This window comes from Synchiropus splendidus, chromosome 1 (assembly GCF_027744825.2).
Source record: "Synchiropus splendidus isolate RoL2022-P1 chromosome 1, RoL_Sspl_1.0, whole genome shotgun sequence".
Lineage (NCBI taxonomy): Eukaryota > Metazoa > Chordata > Actinopteri > Syngnathiformes > Callionymidae > Synchiropus > Synchiropus splendidus.
Window position 1 is genome coordinate 68,075,005 of NC_071334.1, and position 23,838 is coordinate 68,098,842.

The following is a 23,838-nucleotide window of genomic DNA, read 5'->3' on the forward strand; positions in this document are numbered from 1 at the left end:
GCACAAATCTGGTTTCTCAGTCTCAGATTGGAAACATTTTTAAACATTGGATCTTTGTCTCCATCGTGACACTTGATCCAGCTACTTTGATAACAACAATGTCAGTACCCTGTCTGCCTTGTCTCCATTGGTGGCTGCTCAGTACAGGGCGCCAGGGCGCTACCCCACTACGCTCCACAGTGTGTTGAAGACATTGGAAAATGAGTAAATAAATCCTGAACAATGGGTTTGTTCTGTTAGAATATTATATAGACAACAAGTTGTCCTGTCATCAGTGTATCATTGATGTATTTCTTCCTGAAATATTGACCATTGACTCCCAAAGTCTCTGCATGTGCAATGGCTCCTTTTCAGTGTGACAAATAAGATGAAGTTGGGGCGCCCTCAACCTGCGCTCAGAACTGTGTGTGATTTACAAATCACCACCTTTCTCTGTATGCCAAGTCTCAAGACTCAGCTCGGGCATCAGGTGTGGCCGATAGACAGGTCAACTTGCGGGAGTTGGAGACAAAATCAAAAGTGAATAAAATGTTCATCACACAAACAGCTTTTGAAATGCTGGGTAAAGTGTAACGTCTTGTGATCCCACAGACCTCAGCTCTGGACAAGACACCGAGGCTGAACTCCAGTTCCTTCCTTAATCCTCAGCTTCAGTCCTTAGTCTTTACCCCTCAACCTCATTCCTCAAAACCAAAGGTTATGGAAGATTCTCCTCCTCAGAAATGGGACACTACTTCATGCAGCTAAGTCCTTGTCGGGGCAGCATTACACCAAAACAGTGTTCCATCTGTCAATTCAGAAGATGCAAGACAATAATGCTGCCTGCAGCTGTGTTTATGTCTTCTGTCTTTTATATCTCCGTTAACAAAGAAAATACTTACATTTGTAGCTTGGTCTTTGATGCCATCCTGTGCAAAGGATTCGGAGTGTTCCTCAATACTGAGGGAGGTCGCGGAGTTCCTGAAGATTGAGGAAGCTCTGCTCCTCAATTTAACTTCCTTAGAATTGGGACAGTCCTTGTTCCTCGGAAGAACACGCATTTTTGAGGATTGAGGTTGAGAATTAAGGAAGGAATTGGAACGCACCCAAGTTTTCTGAGAAATAAAAGATTCATATTGATATATATATATAAGATTAATATATAATAATATTAAGATTAATATATATAAAATGTTCACATTTAAATGTTAATATTTCACTTGCCAACAATGGCAACAATAGTAACTCAGATAAGTAACTTTAATCTGATGGCTGGATTTGAAATAGTAACACGTTACTCACAAAAACAAAAAAAACAAAAAAAGTGCTACTGGCATCACTGCATTTGACAGAATTGAAAGCCATAGCGGTTGCTCCAACGCCTGTGTTGATGGAGCGTGTACCTGAAGCTGGTGACCACTGGTGACTGTTTCAAGTCTTGTAGTCCAGTACTGACTCGTAACATCAGCTTGACCTTGCCATCAGTCTCTTTTCCACATTTGATTTGTCACACCGTTACGACAATTGTATCGTCATATGGATGTGTGCTGTGCTGTCTTCTTCGCTTCTTAGAGAATTACAGCGCCCGCTAGAGGTCTAGCATGTGTACTACATTGTTGTAGGTGTTCATCGATTTGAGCAGCATGACAAAGCTCCATTTTTTTTCCAGAACTTTCCTGGAAAAAAGGATCATATAGGAATACTGATCGTCTTTATGTGCAGCCAAAGCATCTCTGTTGAGACACCACGCTCACACTGTTACCAACATGTCAAGCAGCTTGAGACCTTATCTCAAAACGGAGGTGGAGAGGCAGCGAATAAATGAGAGCACTTGTGTGTGAGAGCCACAGTTATTGGTGTGATGTATTTAAGCCACTCTGTGTGTGTTTGTATTTAATACACACCTGAGGCCATGTGTAGAGGATAACTGTCGCGTGGTTGCCCTCACCAGTAAATGAAGGACCAGGGCTATGAGCTGGCTGTGCAGAGGAGTCATCCTCCACAATGAGCTCAAGCACACGCTCCAAAAAAGAAGTTGTCACGAGGGCAGTGGGAGAGAAGGACTCGCGCTTTTTTAATGTCACATTGCAAGAGTTAAATCCTAATAACAACCTAGCAACTTCTGTTTCAACATTCGTATTGTTTCAGTAAGGCTAGTCACAGATGAAAATGTCGGCAACCTTGTATTGTAATGAGTTAAAAAGGATTATCATTTAATCTTTCTTTAGTTTTATATAATTATATTTATCATTCTTTAATGTGCTGAAGTGCAACAGAGATGTGATTTAGTAATGATCATGAAATATACGTGGGAACCAAACACATGCTGGGTCATAGCACATCATTTTTTTTTATATTTTTCCAATTGGTATTGCAAATTCAATTTTCAGATCCTCAGCAATGAAATGAACCATAAGACAGTAAGTGTTCCAATATGTTTTCCATTGTTTACCAATACAGAAATGTTCAGTAGCACAGTGCTGCGAATCTCAGAGATGAACATAACACAAACTTCATTTATGGACAAGGTCGAACAATGGATGTCAGTGATACGCTGACAAATAGTTTGGCTTGTCTGCTGGTAGAAATTATGCTGTGCCATGGCTGTCTAATCTGATATTTTGCCGCTGTTTTGGGGGATGTAGCGCAGCTAGAGGTTGGAAATGGCATTACATGTAAGTAACGGCATCGCATTGGTGGTTCAGTGGTAGAATTCTCGCCTGCCACGCGGGAGGCCCGGGTTCGATTCCCGGCCAATGCAACAAACCTTTTTTCTTCGAGTCATTTTGAATCATGGTACTGCTCAAGGTGTCACATAGAAACTTTAACTACATGAAGCAGCTAATCTGCAGTAACAAAGCACATCAGATAGCACAATAAGATTAAGAACAAGGAGTACATGCTGGATCCCAGAGCTACCACACAGTGTAATGACTAAAGCTGAGAGCAGTAATGTATAGACATCACAACATAAGACACTGTCTGTCACGGTAAAAAAAAACATCTGTTTATTGGCATTTACAACAAATAAGTACAAAAAACTGTATATCACTATATAATGTTGTACTGTTTACTGTGAGGTAGAACTACACTCCATACGTATATGTTTCTCATCTGTACAAACTGCCACCGCAGCTCCTTCTCTCATCCAGTCAATGTAGTAGTTATTGTACAATGTAAAATGCAGTTGTACTGTAATAAGATAGGATACAGTAGTACAGTACAGTGTCTTATCTCATCGGTAACACGTATATATCTTCACCCTCTTCTGCCCCTTCCTCTATCCGATCCTTCAGCTGCGTAGCCTCACTACGCTTCCTCTTCTTCTCCCTGGCTGTTGACGCCGGAACATACATATATGAGGACTTGGCTGCTTTTCTGATGTGCACAAGCGACACTGTGATGTGAGGATGGACAAGCAGTTTTGAGAATTTCATTTCTGACCGGAAAAACGTACCAAAGCAACTAAGAAAAACTAGCTCACGACAGTAGCATTTTAAAAGTCATTCGACTGACTCTGGAGGACGACCATTTGTGTTACGTATGTGTCCGCCAATATATGTTGTTTTCAAGGACTTGACATGAAATGGTTTCTAATTTGTCTCCTGTTTGTGTGTGAACAGGTTTAAATCCTCTAATAGGCAACTGAGTGAGTCTGCTGGAGAATAGAATCATCCTGCTCGCCAGGCTAATGATGCTAAAACATCTACCATGATGTGAGACCCCTGATGCTCCAGAAATAAAAGTGATATCTTCACAGAGATTTTAGAACGGATGGCTTCTCTCTGGCCTCCAGGTTGACCCAGCCCATCCTGTTCTCCTCCCTCAGGAGATTTACTGTTTGCTTTTTGGGGGTCAGCGCCAGTAGATGGGTGCCATTTATATAACTCATCATCACAAACTGCTATTTTCTGGTGCCCAGTCTCCTCTTCCTTCACTGCAATGGATGACCTGCCATCTCCAAAAATGCCTGAATTCCTGAGGAAGCATCTGAAGCAGAGAAGAGAGATGGCGTTCGCCGGGGGTGGTTTGAGGCTGGACAATTTCACCCATGATGCTTTTTTTTTCAGCTGCAGTGACACATGAAAGAGAAGACTCGCAGATGAGGAAATGCCAGGAGCCAACGTCTTGAGTTGAACAAGCACGTCTGTTTAAGGACACACAAACGCAAACATCCAGTTTGAGTTGTTAGTTCAAATATCTATATGCTTTGAGAAGCTGTTAAAATGTTGTTTTCTGTCTGCATAAAAGGCTTGTTAAATGGGCTGCACATACAAGAAAGAAAACCTGATGCTGCACTGCAGCACATTAACCAACAGAGACTGAAGATCAGCAGAGACTCTCACCCACCAGTGCTCACACAGGCTGCCAAGCTACAAGGCAGCTTGGTCGAGATCCAGCTGGCTCCTCTCTTGCCCTCATCATCCAGGCTCACAGGAGGCTTCGGATGCTTCTCTCCAAGGGTCACAAGACCTGGTGATTTGGGGCAAGTATAAAGTATAAAGGGACATCTTTTTATGCCTCCACAACCACAAACAGACGAGGAAAAATGAGGGTGTCACAGAACCAGGAGTCTTGCTGAAAGCACCGGGACAGGTATAAATCAACCCCTCTATATAAGGTGGTCCTTAAAAGATTCTCATCCACTGTACAGGCCCCAACGAGAATTGAACTCGTGACCCCTGGTTTACAAGACCAGTGCTCTCACCACTGAGCTATGGAGCCTATGCCTAGGTCAGCGTGTCTCTCTAAACGTAGGCGTGTACGCCGTTCACTCCAAAATCCATTAACTTGTACGTTATAGTTTTTTTCCAATAACCAATAAAATCTCAGCAACTAGGCTCCATAGCTCAGTGGTGAGAGCACTGGTCTCGTAAACCAGGGGTCACGAGTTCAATTCTCGTTGGGGCCTTCCTGCATAGGTTCTTGGTGCTCTCAGTGTGTTTTAAGTTGGCGTGGCTGCTTCCTGGAATCTTGGTGGGCCGTGTCTTCTGTGTTCCTTCGATGACTGGATGCCACAAGTTTTTAAACGAAAATGATGAAAAAATGAGCTCTAAATTCTCCGCTCCACGCCAAAGGTATAGCGATAGTAACCAAGCAATATGGGTCAGTACTCCAATGAGCCAATGTAAAATTCTTCCACTGAGTGGTGAATGGCATTCTTTGATGGGAAAAATCAGATATCAACGTCCCTTTTAATGACTGAAGTCTTGCCTGCTCTGTGGTTGGTATCAAAGCACATCACTTTGCCCACTGAACACAGGAGACGGTCTGGTTTTCTCCTTGTCGTCCCTCCTGATGACATTCATTTCTGTCTTTTATTGAATTTCTTGCACCAGTTTTTCCAGATTAAATCTTCACATCCCTAATCTCCACTTTCTATCATGTTGAAAGCCGAACCTACATCATGATATATTAGTTGGTGCATACATAGAGTATACACAGTATATACATTCAGATATACAACCTTCAAGGATATGAGTTGCCGATGAAGACCAAGAAAATAAATCTTGGATGAATACGAGAAGTATTTGCGGGCATCAACCGTAGTGTGAGTACGAGGAGAGAGGCCTCAAATGGTGTCAGAGAATGCCCTTTGATAGGCATCGAATGGCAGCATCCCGCTGGTTTCTCTCTGCACCTGTGTAAACAGTCCATGAGTTATTGCCTACGTGGGAAGAGGACTGACATCAGGTGAAGGCCTTTCTGACTTCATTGGCACGTTTATCTCATGACTGACCAAATCAACTCTATCCCTCAGGTGTTGAGAAACTTCTGATTCTCGCAGTGTTCAGTCAACAGTTTGTGCCCTGTTGTCTCTGGGAGTCACAAGACTGCATTGATTGTTTCCATGGTGACATTTCCAGGGACACTAATGTGATGTCTCACTCGAGCAGGACTTCAGAGATGAAGCCAAGAGAAAAGCAGACATGTGTTTGCACACATACAAGACTTGTGGAGAAACAGAGGAGGCTGACCTGCGATTCTGAAAACCTGGCAACATGAAATGCCACGATCCAGCGTGTTATGAATGACAGGAAAGCTTAACATTCACGTTCAAGCGTGACTGGGGCAAATACATTACATATGCCGTGGTTTCGAACGAGCATAGGAAATGGAGGGCGCTGCCTTTAGGGGCTGCAGACACTGGGTAACACTCACACTCACTGCCGAGTGAGTGAGCCATATCTGCGCATTGGTGGTTCAGTGGTAGAATTCTCGCCTGCCACGCGGGAGGCCCGGGTTCGATTCCCGGCCAATGCACGACACTTTTTCATACGACGCTGAACAACAAGAGAAGACGTGGCGTTGCATTTTATGTCCCCCAACCGCACAGCGCGCGTTGAGTCAGGTACACCTTTCACGTTAGGTCTGGGCCTACAAGTGTTATCCCACCACAGTCCTAGTATCTATGTTCAACTAAGTCTAAGTGATAAATAAATAACTTGCCCTATTAACAGCCAGAATATTGTAACGTTCTGAGTTTTTATGTTTATGCTGTTCCTTTAAGGGTTCAGTGGTGAGATATATATATATATATATATATATATATATATATATATATATATATATATATATATATATATATATTTATTTATTTATTTATTTTTTCACGATAAAGCAAACAGCGACAGTATTTCCTGATTGTTTATATCAAACAGCAGTGACTTGTTTCTTTAAGGACAGAAATGTAGTTGGTACAAACTAGTAGTAGAAGTAGTAGTAGTAGGAGAAGATTCAGATTAAACTGACTGAAAGCAGTTCTTGATTTATTTTGACCAAATGGCTACTGTTTCTCATACAGCCTGAAAAAAAGCATGTGTGTTAATATGTCTAATGGGCTCATGCATCTGCGCTCTGGATTCAGTTTGGTCTCCAACTTGGTGGTAATCTCGTCTCTCATTGGTCTTGGTCTCAGTGTGCTCTGGTCTCGACAAGTCGTGTCTACAATGCTAAGATCTACAGGGAAAGCACAGTACTTTTGTGGGTATTTTGACCCACATCACGAGAGCAGGACCTTCATTACTGGTGAACTCAGAGTTGCAAACATTACAGAATTAGTTCACGTATGAGAGTTAAACAGGCAAACGAGGATCCTGGCAATAACCCAGCGTCGCCTCCCAGCACCTCCTTCCTTCAGTCCTCTCAGCATGGCACTCATGGATATCAGCTGGCACACACGTGCTCCTGCAGAAATCACCCGGGGCCCCCTTTAAATCCTCCACATCAAATCTCAGCATTGGGTTAAAGCAGAAGCGTCAGGCTTTGAAGACGTCTCAGGGGTGAGAGACGCATATTAACCAGACACTCTAATGACAAATTCCCTTCTCCTTCCAGCTTCACTCTCTTCTTCACCTTGCCTTTTGAAGTGGTGACAAGCACGAGAAGCAACCCGACTTTTTGGAAGTAAAGAAAAAAGAAGAACGTGTCTCTTGATTCTGTCATTGCCAGGAAGGAAACTTCTACCAAAAGCTGAGAGAACTGTTCTTTATATATCATGACTGATTTGAATTGAATTCAATACAATTCATCATCTGTTTCTCGTTATATATTGTGACTCAGGGAAAAAGTAAAATGTTTCCGTGTTTCAATATGTTTTTGACATGTGATGGTTAATCAAAACAGAAATGTGTTGTAAGAGCTCACATATTTCATATTAATATTTCATTCGCTGTCTCTAAATTGCACAATTCAAGTAAGTTCATTTGTGAACAAGGTTAAATAATATGTATAATAATATGGATGAGTCGGTGGTGTCCAGTGCAATTCTGTTGGCCGTGGTTTGCTGGGGCTGCAGATTAACGGTGGCGAACACTAACAGACTCAACAGAAACTGGGGGTGAAACTGGACTCCTTGGAGACGGTTATGGAGAGAAGGATGCTCCTGAAACTAAGGAGCATCCTGGACAACATCAGCCACTCCCTCCATCAGCTCCTGGTCCAGTACAGTAGCACATGGACCAATAGACTGACACTACCCAACTCAAAGACAGTGCCACAGGAGCTCCTTTCTTCCTGTGGCTATAAAAACATACAATTCGTCCCTGAAAAATACAATGAAAGGTTTTTTGGCACTGTTTTTGCACTTTATAATATTATTTATTTTAAATTTATTGTGATATATTGTGTACAGAGCATGTTACAAACACATTTTCCCTTGGGATTAATAAAGTTTTCTGATTCAGATGATAATAGATGTCAGTGATATGCTAACAAATAGCTCGGCCTGGTCGCTATTAGAAATTATGCTTATTATAAATTCCACGCTGTGCATGAAATGAAGGCTGTCTCATCTAAGACTGTATATAATTTTTACTATTTCGTGGCTGTAGCGCAGCCCGCGGAGAGAATTGGCATTACATCTCCACACCCATCGCAGCATTGGTGGTTCAGTGGTAGAATTCTCGCCTGCCACGCGGGAGGCCCGGGTTCGATTCCCGGCCAATGCAGCAGTCTTTTTCTCTTATTTTAAGACTCTCTTTAAAACGTGACATTACACAGTGTCACATAGAAACTTCAACTACATGAAGCAGCGAAACTGCAGGACTTCGGATGTTCAAAAGGAAAGGTTATTTTGGTCTGTTTTATTTTGCATCGCTTCTCCGGGATCAACGCGACACGTGGCATGGTGAGAGTCTTTTATTCTGGCTCCCTCTACTGTCAGAATAGTGCAATTGCAGAGAGCTCAGGGAGCGGAAGTTGACCATTAACAGTCATCACCAAATTTTGTATGAGACATTTGCACTCATTTTCCATGAGGTCAAAGAGAAGAAAACTCTCTTTAATGAGTTCAGCGCTGCGTGGCGTCTGAAGAGTTCAGTTCTGTGCTTCATTGAGTCACTATCAAGAGAAAGACGGATGGAAGGGGATCAAGGTGGAGGACCTTCAGACCTTCTTTGATGTGGACTGGGAGCCTGGCGAGGTGCTGCTGCTGTCCATTTGACATGCTAGGCCTCTTCAAGTCTGCGGTGTGGAGATGCCTTCGCGTCCACCCTAGTCATGTGGTGGACTTGACATGCTCTCTCTCTATCGCTTGAGGCCTTGAGGCATATTTTCCTCTTGTAACTTCCTGACGCCCTGTAAATACTGTCATTTGTCTTAATAAAAAGAAAAAAGAAAGTAATATACTTCAACTTACAATAAAGAATAATTGTATTTGGAAATGACTTAAAGTGCTTGAATTTGTCTGAAAAAAAAAAAATCAAGAGTGGATGTGCAATTACACTTTATTGGCAAAAAAAATATGTTCGGAGGTGACATGCTCCGCTAGCGTCAATCCCCCCAAGACTCCAGCTGACCGCTGACTACATTGCCAGTAGTGACACTGGTGCAAGGCCTGAACGACGACCTTTCCATCGGCACTATGATGTTTGGAAAAGAGACCCTGGGACAAGAGGAACTGTGCGAGATACAGGTCCCTGCTGGAGCTTCCCCCATAACCCAGGCCTTGTTTACACAACTACTAGGATGGTGTCATGGAACCCCCTGCTGGGCCTTAGCAGAGCCAGACCAGGACATAAAGTGGCATGTCTTGGTCGGGGCTCCGATCATGGAGTAGTCTTTGTTCAGACCCAACATCACCGTGTTTGGACACTTGTTCCATGCATTGGAAACTAATGTCAAAAGACCTCTGCTCCTCGATGTCCAGTCAGTTTGTCTTTCCAGTGTTCATTAGAATGTGGTCCATGTGTGTTCAGGCTGAAAAAAAAAATCATTATTGCTTCATAATGCATTGTGTTTTGGACGTCTGAGACACACCTCTTGGTCTCTTGCTCTGTTTACCTGGGTCAAAACTGAGCAAAATGTTTACCCAGCACTCATCATTTGTATGGTTTATTACATTTGAAAACATTCACTGAGAGAACCTTTGCCGTCAGCATGGGAGAGACGTCCTCATCTTCAGCAAATGTTCCCTGTGGTGTGCACCACAAGGTTCAATGTTAAGTCCCATTCTATTTATATGCTCCCACTTTGACAGATTTTAACTGGACCTTGAAAAACATACCCAGAGGCTTAATTTTCTCCTGCCTGGACTCTAGTCTGCGAAGGACGACTTGACCTTCTGTTTCAGATTCTTTTAGTTTCTTTTGACATTCAGGACCTGTATGTCTCCAGGACCCAGAGACGTGCTGGTGGGATCAGAGCCGACCCTCCTCACCCTGGACATTGACTGTTTGTTCCTCTTCCCTCTGGCAGGAGAACTTCCCGTCACAGGAACAGCTTTTCCCCTCAGCCGTCAGACTGTTGAATTCGTGAACAGCCTTTGTTGTTTGTGGGTTATTTTATTTTATTTTATTTTATTTATTAACAGCACTTTATTTCAAAGCACTTTCCTAGTTGGTGGAACCCCCACTGACCATGGCAATAAATTCTATTCTGATTCTGATTCTGAACATTCTGCCTGAGGAGCTGAGACTAGCGGAGTCTGTGGCTCCATCTAATTCATATTTAACTGCATTTTTCTCGCCTATGGGTTTCTTTTTCTCAGGTGCACTCGCCCCGTTGTTATCTGTGTTCTCCACTGTTTTTATTTTTCTGGTCAGCTCTGACTGTTTTGTGATTATAATTCCGTTTTTAACGTAAAGAACTTTTTACCTGGATTATATGGATGTTGCCGTGTTCTTCACTCTGATAAGGATACGCGTTGCACGTTACACGTTAAAAAAATACAACATAGACAAAGTTTCTGCAGAAAAAAGGTCGAGACGGTAGAGAAGTATATGTATTACGTCGTATAATTTGGATCAGACTAGGACACTACTACAATCCTCGGAAAAGGGGCCATAATCTAAATTCCGGATAAATAGCATGAATGTCATGAACTGGCAACCCAGGACCCTCGGCGTTTGCTACGGTGAAGAGCGCAGGTGCAGCAGAAATCACCGAAGCGTCGGTTGATACAGCCGAAGTTGAAGTTTCTTCCTTCTCAGCTGACACTTGCTTCGCAGTGAGTCAAGACGTGTGTTCACTGTCTCTGCTTTCTTTCACATTTGCAGATGGACGCGGCTCACTTTAAATGGAGATTTGTGCCGCTCGTTTTTAAGCTAACTGTTCAAGCAAAAGTCACGAGGCTTCGCTGTTTGTCGTGTATTCTGCGTGCCTTTCTTGATGCACGCTCCATTTTAGTTTCATCCAATTTGACCTGCGAGTTCGACGTGTAACCGAATTGCAACTGCACTTCGCCTTTTCCGCACGTTTAATAGACAAATATAATGCCGTTTAGACATGTTCTTGCTCTGTAAAGTCAAAGCCTCTCTGTGTTTTGTGCAATGTTTTGCTAATTATTAGCAACTAAGTTGGTGTTAGCTTGCAACACGTGGTTGGAAAGGAAAATGGCCTTCTCTCTTTTCCAGGTGTAAAATGGATGAATGGGAGGAGGAGGTGAGCATCAACTGCATTGTCTTCACTGCTTTGAAAAAAAAAATATAATGTTCTGCTTGACAGACTTCCAGTGCCACCCCAGCGCCCAGCTACTTCACTGGCCAAGGTTTTTTTTCCCCTTTTGTAGTCAACTTTCATCGTATTTTCATGGTGAAAAACACATCACCTGTCATGTTCTTACAGACTGGTCGACTGAAGACAAGCGCGACTTTGACAAAGGTAAGGTGTGTAACTTTGATTGTTTCTTGACCTGCGTCTGTCGTTGACCTGTCCAATGTCTCTGCAGGCTCCGGTGGAAGAGGCAGAGGAGGAGGATTTAAGAGCCCACCTCCATCAGGTAGAGTCTCTAATGGTTGACTTGTTCCTGATGCTGGATGCTTTTGTTGCTTTGGTGAAACCTGTTGTTGTCATCGTTCCAACTCATGTTTGCAGTAGGATGGTTTATGTGCCTGATTTGATCATTGACATTCAGCATGTGACAATTCTTCAGTAAGTCAGTTGTGATTTGTAAAAATGTATAGGTTGAGCAAATTAGGGTGACACGTACAGGTATACACAGTGGAGATGTGCGTGCACAGTGGAGAGAGACGGACTTCAGCAGTAGCACAGACTACATGCTGGTCGAGTGAAGAAATCGACTGTGTGGTCAGTGAAACAGACCTATTCATCTTTCATTTTAACCTTGACAACACGGACAGCTCTACGTTGGACGGATTGAAAATCTCACAATAGACTGATTCATTAGGTCCGTCAGTTTGAGAAAGAATAAATAACATGGATTAAACTGTAAAAGTTCTTTGATGTTCAGCTGTGGCATGTCACATCAATATCAAGCTGGCGTGAGTTTTTTGTATGTGAAGATTCTAGATGAATATTTTGAATCTTAATTCCTTAAGTTAAACATATTATCTCAAGGAAGTTGTCATCAGCAGCGCGACAACCTATTTTCCACCACCAGCTTAACCTCCTTATTTCTCTGTCAGTTCTCAACAATATAAGTCGTCCTCACCTCAGAACTGACCTGATGACCAGGCTCCAGCACGGCCGTAACAGAATGAGACGTTTCACATCCAAAACTAAACATGAAAGAGTCTTGTCATGTTTACTTTACAAGGAAATGGTGGAAACAAGCTGCGTAACAGGGAGCGTCTTCATTGATCCATGCTGCTCTCACAACACGTTGAACACAGTGAGAGAGATTACTGACGATCGAGAAGGCTTTAGTGAGTCAAGTCCAGATCCCGACGTCAGAAATGATCAATGAACAGTCTGGTGATCTTCAGTAACTTGGGGAAAATCAGCGTCTTTCCTGTTCGCTGTCCTCATGCAGACAGCTGCGCTGCAGCAAGATCAACAGTTACATTAGAGCGTGGCATTATTCATTTAAGCAAATCTGTCTATAAAATCAGATGTTTATCAGCCTAATAAAAGGGAAAACATCCACACACATCGAGTCCTGTACCGCTGCACCGGATCGCAATTTTACTGCAGCTCCCGGCTGCACACCTCAGTGTTCTGGGAGTTTGAGAAGTTGTTTTTGAATAATGTTGTGCGCCCAGACAGTGATCAGACCCTTTGCTGCCCAGCATTTATCATATTTGTGTGGAGTTGCGCGGTACATGTAGTTTCTGGCGTCTAGTGCTGAGTCGCCCGAGAGTTTCCCGAGACCAAGTGCAGGTCTCCAGCGGGGATCAGGTCCACAGCCAAAACCTGACTCGCTTGTGTTCACGTCTCGGACTTCTGAGCCGAAAGAGCTTTGTCTCCAGACAGAACCTGCAGTGTGAAAGAGCCCATAGACCAGTCGCTAGAGCCCCCAAACCAAACACAAAAATGTTGGTAGCATTGCAATTCAACACCAACACGCAAAAAACACCAGCCTGTGTTGGCACCATCAGTGTCGAATATACATGTGGAGTTGCAACACTGACAGGGCTAGCACGTGTATGTTTTTTGTATTTAGTGTGTAAAATGATATCGTTTTTGGGTCACTGTTAGATTTCAAATTTAGGCCTGTTTGTTGCTCATTCATTTGTTTGCTCTGTTTTGGTCCAGATGGTGGCTCTTGGAACAAGAATGGAGAAAGAGGTGGTTTCAGAGGCAGAGGAGGCCGAGGTGAGACTTCTTGACTTTTTGATCATGAAGATCATATCCTATTCAACTCTCACTAATTCATTTCTCTTTTTTTTTTACTGTTTACTGTCAGGATGTTTTCCTGACTTGTCGTCTTACACTGACCTCTAGTTGCCTCCTCTTATTAATGCACAATCCACTGTAATGGTAAAAAAAACCCAACAGAGCCAACTGAACTTTGGTAGCGGATCAGAGGAATATTGGTCTTGGCAGGTATCCAAATTAAAGTACAGTGGTACCTCGGTTCTCGACCACAATCTGTTCCAGAAGGCCGTTCGAGAGGCGATTTGTACGAAATCTGAATCGATTTTTTTCCATTACAATGAATGGAAAAAGAGATGATGCGTTCCAAGCCTTAAAATAGTCTTTTGTAGGAGTGAATGTAGAGTGTCTGCTGCAGGTGGCTGTTCCTCTATGTGTGTGGCCGCTGCATGTGGGAGGGGTTGCCGAGTGAGTGACGTCTCTCCAGAAGTGAAGAGGTGCCCGGTGCGTGTCCAGCTGCTGATCGGTCCAAGCATGTTATGTTTTTTCCAGCTTTTTTCGGGGGCGTTCGAGTTCTGGATTTTCATTCGAAATTCGAAGCAAAAAAATCTCAATTTGTATTCGAACTCCAATTTGTTCGAATTCTAGGACGTTCAAATACCGGGGTACCACTGTATCGGGATCAGAAGTCCAAAAATATGGATCGGTGCACCCCTTCTGGTCCTGCTGCTTCCTTGTTGCCACAAACCTCCCTCCCTGCCTCCCTTCCTTCCTCTCTCTGGTCGACTGCATCTGGTTTACAGACACGTTCTGGTCATAAACCAGGCTTCATAGAAGTTAAGTTGTTTTTTTTTTGTTTATTTCAGGTCGGGGATTTGGCAGAACAGAGCGGAATGACTTTGGTAACTTTGTTCTACTAATGTGACCTTGAACAGTCGAGTTCTTCAAAAGTGAATAGTTTCATATGATTATTTGATAGTCTCCATAATCTGAATGAAGTTCAAGTACCAGAAGGTTACAATTACCTGTTGTTTTTAACCTCCGGACACTGGTGTTCAAGACTGACCTCGGATCAGCGTTGCCATCAGAATATTCATTTGGGTGTTTTTTTTCCTTGTGCTTTTATAGATGAGGATAATGGAGAGAAGCAGTCAGGTATGTTGTTTCTGTAGAGATGGATCTACTCTGTGTGTCCCTGCAGGCGTTGGTGACCCCTGGTCTGATGATTTACTGAGGCGTTCTTCCTCACTCGTTCCCTGAGCATAAACCTCTCATTTCATGTGTGTGATGCTGCTGCTGCCTCCAGATGTCAGATTGTGCTCATTGCACTTAGAAGGTTGTTTCTTTGGTTTGAATTAATATTCAGTCTAGTTGCACTGTAAGTATTGTAGAGGCTTGCTTGCTGTTAGTTCAATCTCTAGTGTTGGTTTCACTTTTACCCACATAAAATGTGAATGCATTTGCAAGACATTTTTTGACTTGTTTGTATCCAAAACTCATTTATACTTGATTCCATTAAAAGAAACGGCAAGTGCAGGTCATTTCAGTTACACAAGTTTTGGCTTGGAAGCTACTGAATCGATTTCAAGTCATCAAATCGCATTGTTCAAAACGAACCAATATTATTATTGTGTATTATTGTGTCATCCTTGATCCTAATCCTTTGATTCAGCGTGGTGTTTGGGCACTAATGGTGGGGAATATACTTGGGGTTAAGCAGCCTGGCAGAGGTCTGCGTCGTCCTGGTGGCTTTGCCGTTTGATGCTGACACGCTGTTGTCCACACCCTCCATTCAAGCACCTGCAGGATTGATGTTGTTCCTCAACTGAAGTTTCATTCTCATGCTGCCGCTTCTGAGTCTGTTGTTGAGAATGGAAATCTTAATTTTATGTTTTAATTGTCAGTATCAACTGCAGTGTTTTGTTTCAGATGGCGACTCTTGGCAGAAGAATGGAGAGAGTGGTGGCTTCAGAGGCCGAGGTGAGACTTCCTCACTCTTCCTTCCTAAGATTTTAAAAGCTCCGGTTTGTCCTCTTTTTCGATACTTGGTTAGAAAAATAACTTCTGATAGATTTTGTTCCTCCTTCCTGGTTGCTACAAACCTCGATCTCTGCCTCACGAGTTCAGGAAGAACAGGAACTTTTATTTGTGTTTCAGGTCGGGGACTCGGCAGATCGGAGCGCAATGACTTTGGTAACTTGGTTCTACAAATGGTCCTTTCTGAATACACAAGATTTTGGATTTAAGGGTTGTTGTCAGCAATGACATAATGGTGTACCATTGTCTGATGGAAAGTGTCTGGACTGAAGCAACTAGTCACATTTCGCTGATATCTTCCTTTGATAACAAACCTGTAACTATCTACTGTACTTTCTGGACTATTAGCTGCTACGTTTTTCCACACACTCTGAACCTAGTGACTTAAACAACGCTGCGGTTATATATAATATAACTAAAATATATCTATAATATTCTAAATGGGACAACAACTTTCAAGGTATTGAGCATCGTCGTATCAGACCATTGTAGATACAGTAATTTATTTACAATAAAGAGCTCCCTGCTGTTTTCCCCATGTGTTTTCCTGGCCACTGCTCCGCTATACCTGCTGCTCAGACGTGACAAGTCGTATTATATGGTAGCCTGATGCGCACTCAGGGCTGCTGAGTGTCTTTTTAACGCTTGTTCAGAAGTGATGTGCCGCGTCCCTGCGCATTTTCAAGTGGGCGCACGGGCATCGCTGACTCCTTGTGCAAGATTGCGCCGCTGGATCTCCCAACACTGGTGTTCAGCACATTTCAAAACTTGTCATCAGGGCTGACCTTGGGTCAGTGTCGCCTTCAATATATTCTGCCATATATCCTTGGATGATTTTTTTTTTTTCCTCCCATAGGTGTGGATAATGGAGAGAATCGATCAGGTACATGGACACTCATACATGTGTACGATTGCTGTCGAAGTTGTCAAATAACTTTTGATGTCCTCCCAAAGGACTCCATGGAGGACGAGGATTTTCCCGTGAAGGTATTTTACTATTAAGGCTTTAAAGTTGAATAATTGAAGTTTGCTCTGATGGCCGAAACGCTGCAGGTGGTGATCAGAGAGGGCGAGGACGAGGCTTTGGAGGAGGTAAAGTGAAAGCATTCGACCAGAATTGGGTCAGATGAAGATATCATTTCTGTTGGTAGGTTACAGAGGCAGAGACGAGCTGGAGTCCCCTCGAGGTTCGATCTGACCTTCTGTGAAGCATTCTGAGTTGAGTTTTCTATACACCTGTTTCCATTTTCAACACAGGACAAAATGATGTGGCGTGTCTGGACGAGGCTGAAAGTAAGTCAGGGTTGTGGGTTAAATCCCCATAGAGAGAATTTGACTTGTTTTCCTCTGATCATCAGAACCCAAGGTCACCTACGTTCCTCCAACACTCCCTGAGGACGAGGACAGCATCTTTGCCCATTATCAGACCGGCATTAACTTCGACAAGTACGACGACAAAATGGTGGACGTGAGTGGGGTCAACCCTCCTCAAGCAATCATGGTAGGGTCTCCAGATCCCTGCGTCTCCTGTGACTGGTGAAGTTGACCTTGTTACGAAGTGGCTCCTAAAATCTTCCAGACGTTTGATGAGGCGGCGTTTTGCGAGTCTCTCAGTAGAAACATCCACAAGTCTGGTTACACCAAGCCGACTCCTGTGCAGAAGCACGGTATTCCCATCGTCTCTGCCGGGAGGGACCTCATGGCCTGTGCCCAGACTGGATCCGGGAAGACGGTGAGTCTGCAGCCTTTCTTCCAACTCCCTTGCTCCCCGCCAGTAACACGGTGTGGCGGTGCGCCTCTCCAGGCGGCGTTTCTCCTCCCCATTCTGCAGCAGATGATGGCTGATGGTGTCGCCGCCAGCAGCTTCAGTGAGCTGCAGGAGCCCCAAGCCGTCATTGTGGCCCCAACCAGGGAGCTGATCAACCAAATCTATCTGGAGGCCAGGAAGTTTGCTCATGGGTATTTGGACGCAGAGATGAAGCCGGCGGGTGAAAGTGTTCCTCAGTAACTGCTGTGACTGTTGCAGCACCTGTGTGCGTCCCGTGGTGGTTTACGGCGGAGTTCAGACTGGTCACCAGATGAGGGACATCTCCAGAGGCTGCAACGTTCTGTGCGGGACCCCGGGGCGACTGCTGGACATGATTGGACGAGGAAAGGTAACGGACGATGCTGCTGGACGCGTGACTTGGACACTGCTGGATTGTCTTCTCCAGGTGGGGCTGGCTCAGGTGCGCACCCTGGTGCTGGATGAGGCGGATCGCATGTTGGACATGGGTTTTGAGCCGGACATGCGGCGCCTGGTGGGCTCCCCGGGAATGCCATCCAAAGAGAACCGTCAGACTCTGATGTTCAGTGCGACCTTTCCAGAAGACATCCAGAGGTGACCAGACTGCTGGCTGCTGATGGCCCACCAGCCTCTGGATCACTTGTGGATGCTTGCAGGTTGGCAGCTGACTTCCTCAAGACTGACTACCTGTTCCTGGCTGTGGGTGTGGTGGGCGGAGCCTGCACGGATGTGGAGCAGAAGATGATCCAAGTGTCCAAGTTTGACAAGAGGTGGCAGCTTCTGGAAATCCTGAAGACCACTGGTGAGGAGACTGGCTGCTTGGCTCTGGTTCTAGCTGCTCCACGTGACGTCTTGTTTGCAGGGTCAGAGCGCACCATGGTTTTCGTAGGAACCAAGAGGATGGCAGATTTTATTGCCGTCTTCCTGTGCCAGGAAAACGTCCCAACCACCAGCATTCACGGGTGAGTTGGTGCTTCTGGATCCATGTTCTCCCAGTTTGCTAATGACTGGACTCCTCAGGGACCGGGAGCAGCGGGAAAGGGAGCTGGCCCTGACAGACTTCCGCTCTGGAAAATGTCCCGTGCTTGTGGCCACATCTGTAGCAGCCCGAGGTCTGGACATTCCAGATGTGCAGCATGTGGTGAACTTTGACCTTCCAGGCGGCATCGACGAATACGTCCACCGTATTGGGAGAACTGGCCGCTGTGGCAACGTGGGAAGGGCCGTGTCCTTCTTTGACCCGGACACGGATCGTCAGCTGGCCGGCTCGCTGGTCTCCGTCCTGGCCCAGGTGAGGAGGAGGAGGAGGAGGACTCGTTCTCAGAGGTGCTGTTGACAGCTCTTAAAGAATTGCTCCTTTTGTTGGTGCCTCAGAGTTAAAGTAGAACACACGAGTGACATAGTGAGTGTTTGTTTGTGTTCCTATTGATGATCAGGCTCAACAAGAAGTGCCCGGGTGGCTGGAAGAGTCGGCCTTCAGTGGACCTGCATCCTCCACTTTCAACCCTCTGAGGAGCTTTTCTTCTGCAGACTCCAGGAAGGTAGCTGATATCTGTTCCTCCCTGGTCAAAACGATGAAGCAACTCACTGTCAATGCCGTCGTTTCAGTTTTCTAACGGAGCAGGCCCAGCGGTGCAGCCCGCCACTGCAGCTGAGGATGAGGAAGACTGGGGCTGAAGACGCCTCAGTGATGCCTCCTGTGTTCGTGTTCGGCGTGACATGTTTTATGTTTATTTGAAGCCTGTTTTTAAGTTCTGTTTGAGAAGAATCTGTCTCTGATGAGACGACATAAACCTGTTCACCAAGAAAACTGTGGTGTTCTCTGAAGACAGTTCGGAGGCTGATGGAAACGCTCACCATGGAAGTTTCCATTTCAGTCTATTCAGTATATATTGGTGAAGGTAAATTGGTCCTCCAGGCCGTTGCTAGTGAAGGTGGACTGCATCACGCTGTTAGCGTTTGCTGGAATGTTTCTGTTGGAAGATTTGGACCTGTCACACGTCAGGTCAGTGAAGGCTTGCATGAGACTGCTGGGACCTGATGGTTGAATCTGGATGGATCTGTCCCAAGAACCTTCAACTCAGCTCTTACAGAGGCTTTGGCCACAGGGCTGAGCGACTCTATCCTTCACTAGATCTTGGCAGATGTTTTTCAAAAGTCCTTGAAACAAACGTCATGATTCTTGAAAGCGATCCTGGTCAGACCTTGCACTCCGTAACGTTGATTTTTCTACTGATCTTCAAAACTGAAGCATCAGCAGCAGTTGTGTTCTTTGCTTCAGTCTTCCAATGACAACTGAGTTGCGCACATTGTTGAGGGAAGTGGATGTGACATGACTGTTGGCATCTGCCCTTGAAGGAAGAACATTCATATTGAGCATCTGTTGCTCGGTGGATCAGCTGAATTAAGTCATGACGTCCAGGAAAAAAGAAAGCGAGATAGAAAGCATCACAGTCATCACCATACAGTGACAATACAACAGATGACAGGAACTAGTTTCCCACCTTTGCCCTAAGCCTAGTGACTAACCTAAACCAGGGCTCGAAACCAAAGTTAACCCCAATGTAAATTACCCACTTATTTTGAAGTTTTGATCCTCAAAATGAGACAATGTCCCCATAAAGCAGACTTTAGATTTCGCATGGTTATTGTGCAGCCTTGTTTGGCTTGAGATGTAGATATCCAGTGTGAGGGCAAGATGGTGTGAATGTGGAGGCCCAGAGAGCAAACCAGATCAAGTGTATGTCCACGGCTGTGGGTGGGGTGAGTTATGTGTTGGGTGTAGTTGAAGCACTTGAGTAAGTCCAGAAAAATCAATGGCATCTTTTGCAGTTAAGGGAATCAATGCAGAGGTTCAAGGACCATCGTTGTATTTCATTGCCGTAATCGCTGGAGATGATCTGCACCATCCAGTTCGTGTATCACCTGCTACTGCCAGATGCGAAGCTTCAAATGTCAAACACCCCCAAAATGTGCCTCACACCCCCACGAGAACCAAGGACTGTGAAAGAATCTTCAACACAGCTCTTCCATCCTGGCAGATGGGACAGAAGAAGACTTCTCTCCTCAGTTCAACTCTGATCGTCTCCATTTCACTGATGTCTGAACAGACTGTCACTCTTGACCTTATGTAACAGTAGAAGTGCTGAGTTGTGATTACTTGACCCTGCTTTGATCTGGTCCATGGTCAAGCTTTTTTCCAAACTTTCTTGAAACAGCTGTATGATTCTTGAAAGTGATCCTGGTCAGACCCTTGATCGTTGCCATGGTGATCAGGTCAGCAACAGTGGTGTTTTCTCATACAATAAAGCAAAACTGACTGAGCGTCCTACAGGTGTTTTTGTTGCATCATACTAAATGTTAATAAATGTTGAGTTACCTAAACGTAACTTCAGTTCTATGAATACATGCGACTCCCTCTAACCGCTGAAGACTGAATGTCCGAGTTCGTACCGCCAATCACAAGCCCTTCAACCCGACTGACCGTATTAGCAGGAGAGGAGACGACACCCAAATAGTTTTGCTGTTTTTTATTACCGTATTTAAACACAGGCGGAGGTGTAGTCCATCGTCTGGAGTCGGCTGATCCGGCTGGAGAAGGACCCTGCGGCTGGGCCTCTCCACTCCCCATCCTCAGATAGGGACCGGGCCTCATCGCGGAGGTCGTGCGGTGGACCCTATCCTTGAGGCTCATATGACCCAACCAGAAGTTCCTCCTGGTCATCTGGGCCACTGCACACAGGCGGTCTCCGGCATTCAATAAGGCCTGAGACACCTGGAGCTCATGGATGTCCCAGGTCGCGAAGGTGCTCTCAGAATAGGCCGAGCGGTTGAGGGAGCCTGATGATATGGACATATTGTTAGTGAGGGTCCTCACCTGTCCTGCAGCCAGAGTGACAGTCAAGCGGTCGTGCTTCTCCCGGCGGGGTCTACTCACCCGACAACAATGGGGTGCCAGCTGAATCCAGACGGGAACCCCACGACCTCCTCCTGCCACCTCCCTCCCTCTACTCTGCAATATGCTGCCAAAGCGTAGCCAGAGTTTTGAAAGTGAGGGGGCTCTTCACATCTGAGTAATTCCAAAGCGCCGCCATCGTGGGACATAGCGATAGAGCGCTTAGTTCTCTTCTGGGGCTGGCCGTAGATGGAGCAGGTGTAATCCTCCTCCTCTGGATCACAGAAGCTTTGTCCACGGGGCAGAGCAAGTGGATCCTTCAGTAGATCCTGGCAAATGGCACAGAAGACTTCACTCTTCAGCTCAACTCTGATCGTGTCCATTTCACTGATGTCTGAAACAGACTGTCACTCTTGACCTTATAGAACAGTAGAAGTGTTAAGTCAAGGTCACAAGACCCTGCTTTGATCTGGTCCATGGTCAAGCTTTTTCCAAACGTCCTTGGAACAGCTGTATGATTCTTGAAAGTGATCCTGGTCAGACCCTTGATTGTTGCCATGGTGATCAGGTCAACGCACCTCTTCAAACCTGAATCAAAACAGCAGCGGTTTTCTCATACAATAAAGCAAAAAAGACTGTGCATGTGTTTTTGTTGCGGTATACTAGATATTAACAGCTAGTCTTCTCTACTGTGTTGAAGGTGCATAGGTTTGCATTCTGTCTTTGCCGGTGTTCTCACAGGTGAGCTCCTCGGTGGAGCTGTGCGCCTACCAGCCCGGCGTCGGTGTGGGGGACGCCACCACCTACCTCCTCCACACATCCCTCTCTCACCTGGAGAAGGCTGGGAGCACTGTACGGACAGTGTTCTTTGATTTCTCAAACACCATCCAGCCCACTCAGCTGGAGGGTCAAGTTGAGTCATGCTGGAGTGGACCACCACCTCACAAGATGGATATTGGACTACCTGACCAACAGACCCCTGTATGTGAGGACTGGGGATTGTGCATCAGACATGCTGCTTTGCAGCACGCGGGCTCCACAGGACACGGTCCTGGCTCCTTTTTCACCCTCTACAACACTGACTTTGCCCACAACACCCCATCTTACCACCTGCAAAGGTCTATCTATCTATCTTATCACAAACTCACGTGTATTTTTGAGACAAACGCGCAGGTTTCTGGTCGGTGTTGATCTGGCAATTTAGGCATCTTCTTGTTGTGTTGTTTTGATGGTGGCCACTTGTGGGCTTGTAAGTTTTTGCCAGTTCTTTTTACATCTATCTCAACACAAGTAACCTAACTTTGGGAGGTTGTGCTCCTTGTATGGAGGATTCTTCTTCCATTAACAGCGGTCCTTTGCAACATGGTACCGTGTTTGTTTATTTTGTTTCCACGCGACACCAAAGCAGCGTTACAAGTGATAGAGAGATAGTTGTTTCCTCCTTTTTATTTCTCACAAGTAATTATTATTGTTTCTCTTTGTATGGATTGTGTGGTTTGGAAAGAGTGGCACTGAGGAGAAGACAGGAGGCAGAGCTGGAGGTAGCAGAGATGAAGATGCTGAGCTTCTCTCTGGGAGTGAGCAGGATGATGATAGGATCAGAGGGACAGCACATGGGCTCAGGTGTTTAGGAGACCAAGTCAGAGAGGCTGGATGGAGATGGTTTGGACATGTACAGAGGAGAGAGAGAGACAGTACATTGGTAGATGAAGATGTTGAGGTTGGAACTGCCAGGCAGAAGGTGGAGAGGAAGGCCACAGAGGAGATTGATGGAGGTGGTGAAGGAGGACATGAGGTTTGTAGGTTTGAGAGAAGAGGAAGCAGAGGACAGGAGGAGATGGAGGAAGATGATTCGCTGTGGCCACCACTGAAGGGAGAAGCCCAAAGGAAAAGAAGAAAGAAGAATTCTTATTGTTTCTCACTGACTAAAAATGACTAAAATGTGACTAAAATTATTACGCATTTTTGACCATGTTCATTTGCGTCCTTTTTCATGACCTTATCTGAGAAGGAATGTTTAGAGTTTGGTCTGAAGTTATGGGTGTCATACGGTGTCAAGACTTGGTTTCTTCACGAGAGGTTGGATTGTTGCTTGTTGTTTGAAGGCTGATGGCCATGTAAATTCAGTAGAGTGACTGATCCACAATACACCTAGAAGCTTTGCACCACTTCTGGTCACAGACCATGGTATGAAATACAAAGGTTCCTAAAATGTGGGGGTCATAGTCAGTGGACAAAAAACAAACAAAAAAAAACCCTCTCAACATGACTTGGTTGGCTCTTGTTGGAGGTTCTCAACTCATGTTGAGATGCATGAGGATCTATCCATGTTTGAATAGGTCTGAATCTGCACATTTCCTGGAGGTGGTTGGGGTCGTTGGTAAGTTCTTATTTGGGTTTCATGTTGAATGGCTTGGGACACCCACAGTTTTTCAATGTCAGACACTGCGGTGATGGTGGTCCTCTTGCAGGGCAGACTGGAACCTTCTCTGTGCTTTTAAAGAAGCTGAGCATCTGTGCGTCATGATCAAAGCTCTGCCCTGCCATTATCACTGTCGATGTAAGAAAGAAAACACTGAGCTTTCAAAGTCATGGTCAAAACGCTGGCCAGCCGTTTTATTTAACTGTTTGTTTGCTGAACAGAGAC

The 23,838-nt window shown here is 45.0% G+C and overlaps 1 protein-coding gene and 5 non-coding genes across 8 annotated transcripts; 5 read left to right on the top strand and 1 right to left on the bottom strand.

Annotated features, from left to right (window-relative positions):
• The first annotated feature begins 2,669 nt into the window (after window positions 1-2,669).
• On the top strand, window positions 2,670-2,740 carry trnag-gcc (transfer RNA glycine (anticodon GCC)). The gene has a single exon. It is a non-coding gene; the product is annotated as a tRNA-Gly (tRNA).
• Window positions 2,741-4,631: 1,891 nt separating this feature from the next.
• On the bottom strand, window positions 4,632-4,704 carry trnat-ugu (transfer RNA threonine (anticodon UGU)). The gene has a single exon. It is a non-coding gene; the product is annotated as a tRNA-Thr (tRNA).
• A 114-nt stretch (window positions 4,705-4,818) lies between these two features.
• trnat-cgu (transfer RNA threonine (anticodon CGU)) lies at window positions 4,819-4,891 on the top strand. Its single transcript has one exon. It is a non-coding gene; the product is annotated as a tRNA-Thr (tRNA).
• Window positions 4,892-6,172: 1,281 nt separating this feature from the next.
• On the top strand, window positions 6,173-6,243 carry trnag-gcc (transfer RNA glycine (anticodon GCC)). Its single transcript has one exon. It is a non-coding gene; the product is annotated as a tRNA-Gly (tRNA).
• Window positions 6,244-8,358: 2,115 nt separating this feature from the next.
• trnag-gcc (transfer RNA glycine (anticodon GCC)) lies at window positions 8,359-8,429 on the top strand. The gene has a single exon. It is a non-coding gene; the product is annotated as a tRNA-Gly (tRNA).
• Window positions 8,430-10,391: 1,962 nt separating this feature from the next.
• LOC128765252 (probable ATP-dependent RNA helicase DDX4) lies at window positions 10,392-19,115 on the top strand. Of its 3 annotated transcripts, XM_053876037.1 has the most exons (25): window positions 10,392-10,927; window positions 11,334-11,361; window positions 11,425-11,467; window positions 11,545-11,580; window positions 11,648-11,698; window positions 13,414-13,473; window positions 14,340-14,375; window positions 14,602-14,628; window positions 15,403-15,453; window positions 15,631-15,666; window positions 16,367-16,393; window positions 16,465-16,497; window positions 16,564-16,602; window positions 16,662-16,697; window positions 16,768-16,803; window positions 16,869-17,011; window positions 17,090-17,242; window positions 17,315-17,469; window positions 17,537-17,666; window positions 17,724-17,890; window positions 17,953-18,098; window positions 18,159-18,258; window positions 18,317-18,587; window positions 18,733-18,837; window positions 18,905-19,114. In XM_053876037.1, the coding sequence occupies exons 2-25, from the start codon at window positions 11,341-11,343 to the stop codon at window positions 18,971-18,973; spliced, it is 1,971 nt and encodes a 656-aa protein (XP_053732012.1). In that variant the 5' UTR covers window positions 10,392-10,927; window positions 11,334-11,340; the 3' UTR covers window positions 18,974-19,114. The 3 variants fall into 3 exon arrangements, with proteins under 3 accessions (XP_053732012.1, XP_053731848.1, XP_053731939.1); XM_053875873.1 differs by having other exon boundaries at window positions 17,953-18,258; window positions 18,905-19,115; XM_053875964.1 differs by lacking the exon at window positions 15,631-15,666 and having other exon boundaries at window positions 17,953-18,258; window positions 18,905-19,115.
• The last annotated feature ends 4,723 nt before the right edge of the window (window positions 19,116-23,838 follow it).

Bases quoted from the DNA above. Each gene is read 5' to 3' on its own strand.
- LOC128765252 (XM_053875873.1), top strand. From the start codon at position 11,341: ATGGATGAATGGGAGGAGGAG. The intron at 11,468-11,544 runs GTTTTTTTTCCC...ATGTTCTTACAG, and splicing joins CAGCTACTTCACTGGCCAAG to ACTGGTCGACTGAAGACAAG. The intron at 14,629-15,402 runs GTATGTTGTTTC...GTTTTGTTTCAG, and splicing joins TAATGGAGAGAAGCAGTCAG to ATGGCGACTCTTGGCAGAAG.